Raw genomic sequence first — 5848 nt, 5'->3', positions numbered from 1 at the left:
GCGAGTTGGCGGACTTTATTTTGCTTAATTTAACATCATTTTTCATGGTGGGGCTAAGCCATTTCTTGGTATGGCTGTAGCCTACCCCAGCCATACCCTGGCGCTGCCACTGGTGGGATGTATGGGGCGGGCCATTCTGCGCATGCGTTAAATGCGTTAAATATTTTAACGCAATGAATTCGAAAAAAAATTAATTACCGCCGTTAACGCGATAATTTTGACAGCATTACTTTATAATAATAATACATTTATTTAGTATAGCCCCTTTCACAGAAATACAATTCACAAAGTGCTTCGCAAGAAAGAACAAAAGTAAAAATGAAGTCCACAGAAACATGAATACAACAACATATGTGTATTTATGTTGACGAAATTGAAGAGTAATATCATTAAATAACGTTAATCTAGTTTGAACTCTTGAGGTTTTAAAAGTAGATTTTTCGAAGCTCCATTCAAACACCTTAATAGAAGCTTTGAATGTAAATATTGACCCCAATATCTTTCTCCTTCTCACACACACTACAATCACCAGCAGCTGCCGTCGGCTATAACATCTCGTAATCACAAACAGCTGCGGTCGTCTATGCCGTCAATTTAACAAACAAACAAACAAACAAACAAACAAACAAACAAACAAACAAACAAACAAACAAACAAACAAACAAACAAACAAACAAACAAACAAACACACTACAATCACCAGCAGCTGCCGTCGGCTATAACGTCTCGTAATCACAAACAGCTGCGGTCGTCTATGCCGTCAATTGCACACGGCTGGTTCAAATAAATGATATAATAGCACTAACAACAAAGGATTATAATATTCAAATATATCAAACTATACATTTGAACATATGGCTCCTACAGTGATTGTAAACTTAAGTTATGTGACAAAGATACATTGACACAGTATCTAACTGAGGCAGGTAAATGTGTAACCTTGTTCACAATGATGTTAATTCTGTATACTGATTTCAAATCAGATTACTGTGCCACCGGAACTTGTTAAGTTTACGCTTTAGAAGTAAACTAACCTCAGTTACAGTGGTTCCATACATACTGTATGTGTTCTTTAAATAGCACTCATTTTCCATGAAATCTAGCTAAGACTTTTTTAAGCTGAAAAGCCGGTCTTCCTCAAACCTGCCTCTTGGAAACACAGAACTTAGTCCCCGGTGAGCTTGGGTGTAGATTGCTTGTTTCAAATAAGTCAGTCTTTTTTCTTCTTTTTTTTTTACTTGCATTACACTAATCTACGGTCAAATATTTATAGTACTCTTTTGAAAATGCCCACAGGCAGGCTGGATCAGGTGTCTCTCCTGAAGGCTCGATGCAGACACTTAGAGGGGCAGCTGGAAGCCACGGGTAAAGAGAATCTGGCTCCTTTAGTTCCGGACAACACACACCTCCAGAACCAGGGACTAAAGCAAGGTATATATACGGTATATGCAATTACAATTTCTCGCCCAACACCTCCCCTACTTTCTTGATTAAAAAGTACAATATTTCCCTCTGATTGTTCCATCTATGTCCATTTTGTATTAAATCATAATTGTGTTCGTATTAATGTAATATATATCATATAATGTGTGCTCATTTGTCTTTTGCCTGTTATATGTAATCCTCAGGTGTTCTGCTCTCAGAGAATGGTGCCGACCCCTCAGCTCTGGACAGGCAGGAGGTCAGAGTGGCACATATTGAGTCTGCTCTCGCCAAACTAATGAAACAGGTGTGTAGCAAAACCAGTCAACAAGTTGAAGTTGACCTGGGGGTTAAAGCTGACATGTTTCATGCTTAACCTATGACTGGGACAATTATCAACCATGTCAAAAGACAAATCGCTCATGTTGTCTCTCAGTCATTAACAACATTGGCCCAGAAAGAAAGGCAATTAAAAGTGCTTTACAAAAACATTATAAGCGTAAACATATAGCTCAACAAAAACATTGTTATTACAAAATTAAATTCAAACACATTTTAATATTTAAAAGCCAAGATGATAAAACAAGAAAAAGCTCAAATAGGATAAAAGTGGTTTAAAAACAAGAATAAAAGTGACAGTGCAGTGTAAGATATGAATACATGAAATGTGACACACAATTTAACGCTTCATGTAACGCCCACGTTCACTTAGAAAACGTCAGTTAAACGCCAGGCAAGGTACGTTTATTTATATAGCAATTAAAGTGCTTTACAAAAAAAAAGAACGCATTCTAAAATAACATTTAAAAAACATTAGAATACCAAGAGAATACAAATTAAAACGCGCTAAAATAGAACAAGACATACAGAGAATACACAAATAAAAATGCAGTACAGTGCAGTGTTAGATATAAATAGTTATTTGATTTAATAAAAAGAAGCGGCAAATAAAAGTTTGTTTGGGTTTCAATTTTCTGGTAGTTTGTTCCAGATATATGGAGCGTAATAACAGAACGCTACCTTTCCATGTTCAGTTTTGACTCCCGGTAGACAAAGCATCCAAGAACACCTAAAAGCTGATTTTCAAACCAGTCAGTTATGTGAGAAGATATTGTGTGAGGGGGGTGCTGCAAACCAGTTCCTTCAAGTTGTATCTCTTGTCTCCGCTTCCTTCCAGACTGCGCTGGTACGAGAGCTCCAGGAGGAGAACCTTTGTTTGAAGCGGCAGCAGACCTCAGGTCAGATGTCTGGCGGCCCTTTAGAAGATGTGCAGGGTACTGAAAACAAACTTCCTGTCCTGCACAGCAGACTGAAGCAGGCTGCATCCTGTATCGCCCGGCTGAGCAGAGACAAGCAGCAGCTGATAGAGATGGGGAACCGCCTCCGGGCCCAGATGACCACCGCTGGACCACAGGGTACAATAACACACACACACAGACACAGACACACACACACACACACACACACACGCACACGCACACGCACACACACACACACACACACACACTGAAGAGCAGGCAGCGTGGAAATAATATCAGTAGGTAGGGTGTCTGTTCATAACTTACATATTGTGTTTATATGGACATAGTTACTTGGCCAGGTAGGTTTGGCTAAGACCTATTTTCATATTTAATGTTTCGTGTTTTTCTTTAAAATGTTTTATATAACATAAAGGATAAGAATAATACACAGGTGGGGAGGGAAGAGATACACAGGGGCACCAGGTCAACACCATCTGGGTTGCGGTCGGATAATCCAGAAATCAGCTCCTAACGTCTAACCCTATCGTCTATTCCTTGACCTCTGAGTGAAACTTCACGGGGTTAAGGGATAGTGGATAGGAGAATTCAAAAGGACTTAGAAGAGACTGCAGTACTTTAGAGAATCCAACTGCACTTTCACTATCCGACGTGTTTATGATGCGGAATTGAAATAAAAAAGGAAAGTGAAACTTATGCTCGTCCTCCGGTCCACATTAATACAAATGATCCCAATACGTATGATTGTATGAAAAGATCTTAAAATCAATACAAATGTATTTATTATAAACGTTAGTCCTTAACATCTATCACTGTGTATATCACCATTCAAACATCTTTTTAAAAGTTGAACAAACCCCACACAGCTCAGTAAAGACTGTGAAATGTTGACTTTATTTGATCATTTCAGTAAAAACTAACGTTCATATTTCTCTTTTTGATTATAATACTGATGAACGTTCAAAACAAAGCACTTTGGCAACTTACCACATACGTTTTAAAATGCTTAATAAGCACCGTAACTTCATTATATAATTTCTCCGTCATAATCGTTTGTTTCCGTGAACGGCCGACTGTTGTGTGACATCAAATGCTGCGGCTGCAAGGCATTGTGGGGCAGCATTTTCTCCTCTCCTTTCGGTCAAGGGAGGTCCAGCGGTTCCTAAGCTAAAGGAGGTTATAAAGGAAGTTTGAAACCTCCTTTCCTATCATGTAGAGAATTCGAACGGCACTTATCATGGCTGCCACTGAGGGACTTCCGGGTCATTTCACTCGGTTAGGAAGGTTCCTAAGCTAAATGGACTATTCGAACGCAACCTCGGTCTCCGTGTGCACAGACAGGGCTGCTGTTAACGTCGGTCTGTACAACGAAATTGTGCCAAAACTACGCCAACCGGCTGCGGAGGGAGACTCCCCCCTTCACTGGAGAACTGCGCTAAAACAGCTGATCACAACGTTCACACTCTGTGGTCACAAAGTCGACTTCTCTTAGTACCTGACACTTGGACACAACACTTTGTACTGCATAATCATGGTATACACATCTTTCTTTTCAGGACAAACTAACCTGTCAGAATATGTATGCTAATCTCATAGAAATGTAGGACTTTGGACCTTAGGAAAATGTTCTCCCAAATCCCATAAACTTAGGAGAAAATGGAAACAAATTATAATTAACACAAGTCAAAAACTGTCTATATATTTTAGAAAAAAGTTTTACTAGACAGCACCTACAGTACGGCTCTACGAATATTGTGTGTCCAGCAGAATCAGTGGAGCCGGAGCGGGACTCTTTCACAGAGAACCAAGGAGAGCATCATGACCGGCTGTCTGCTCTGGAACAGCTCCAGTACCAGCTCACCACACAGGTATCTGCTCCAGCTCTACAAATCTATAATCAATGACATGTTTCCTTCCTCACAATTCCTTCAAAGGAACTTCTTTATTACGCAGTCAGATAGTTATCTCTTACCATGTTGTCCCTCCTCAGATTCACCAAGCGTTGTGGTAACTAGGAAAGAGGGTTCATTTTAGTGCTAATCGCAAGCTAGACATGAGAATATCCTTTGCCCCTGCTGTCACTTATTTGATGACATCATTTGTGTAAGGTTAGGTGACTTGGACACTCTTACTTCCCCTTTGAAGTAACAGAATGCTTTCATCCAGTAGAGATGATAACTCCTCAACATATCTTTTCGCTTTTAATTTCAGAGAATATCCGATTTCCTTTTATTCGAAGCATTCATTGAAGTACATTTTTCATTCATATTTAAAATAGTAATTTTTTTTATTTGAGCATTCTGGCCCCCCCTAAAACCGCAGAATGTCATTTATATATTCCAGTTTATGTACAAGTTATACAAATGGGATACATCATGGTCATTTGTGAGCTTGAGCATTGGGGTTTATGCTTAATCAGACATGATCAATCTCTAAATATATATACCGGTATATCTTCTCATTCTTGAAATAACTAGAAAATGTTATATTCTTTTACCCTATCCATTAGCCTATTATAATAGTATTAAATAACACTTACCCCTTTTTATATGCAGAATAAATTGTGTGTGATAACCTGCATCGTTTGAGGCAAACCATACGATGGGGAAGCTGGCAAGGCACTTAGAACCAGAGTCACACCAGTATGTGATCAGAACTGGGTGTCATGGCCTTCTACACCCGTTCCCAAAGCTGCAGACAGCCTAAGAACACTCTGGGAAACACCTCAGAGGAAGAATGATCTTAGTGATGTGTACTTCTCTCTGCTACCTCAAGAGGGCTTTGTGGCTCCACTAATGTATGTGTCTTTTCAGGAGCTGCAGTATGCACTGAGACAGCAACACCTTCCACCTTCCACACACCGAGGGCCCTCCACTGAAGGGGCTGCTAACCCTCGGTCCCAGGGTCACACACCCTCAGAAACACCTGAGGTAACAACAAAGGGAATATTGGGTTTAATTGATATGCAATACTCTCCTCAAATAGAATGGATATCATTTGGTGAAAAATGTATCCAAGGTCATTCTAAAATATTCATAGTATATATATGCAATTCAGCATTAATATATTATTACCACTATATATTTAAGCAATAGCTCACGACAGGCCGTGGTATATGCTCATTATATCACAGCTAAGGGGCGTGGTTCGGCCCGACGCGAAGCGGA

General features: G+C 39.7%; 1 protein-coding gene across 1 annotated transcript in view; it reads left to right on the top strand.

The window, feature by feature from the left end:
• The first annotated feature begins 1286 nt into the window (after positions 1-1286).
• The window catches only part of LOC104963496 (coiled-coil domain-containing protein 57-like), a 12739-nt gene continuing 8177 nt past the window's right edge, over positions 1287-5848 (top strand). Inside the window, exons 1-5 of the mRNA XM_010792094.1 lie at positions 1287-1431; positions 1629-1729; positions 2600-2837; positions 4449-4549; positions 5495-5611. Coding sequence (XP_010790396.1) covers positions 1287-1431; positions 1629-1729; positions 2600-2837; positions 4449-4549; positions 5495-5611 — 702 coding nt within the window. The remainder of the gene's footprint in view (positions 1432-1628; positions 1730-2599; positions 2838-4448; positions 4550-5494; positions 5612-5848) is intronic.

This window comes from Notothenia coriiceps, unplaced genomic scaffold (genome assembly GCF_000735185.1).
Source record: "Notothenia coriiceps isolate Sejong01 unplaced genomic scaffold, NC01 NC01_scaffold00036303, whole genome shotgun sequence".
Taxonomy (NCBI): domain Eukaryota; kingdom Metazoa; phylum Chordata; class Actinopteri; order Perciformes; family Nototheniidae; genus Notothenia; species Notothenia coriiceps.
Note: the sequence above shows the minus strand (reverse complement) of the source record. Positions and strands in the feature narration are given on the sequence as shown.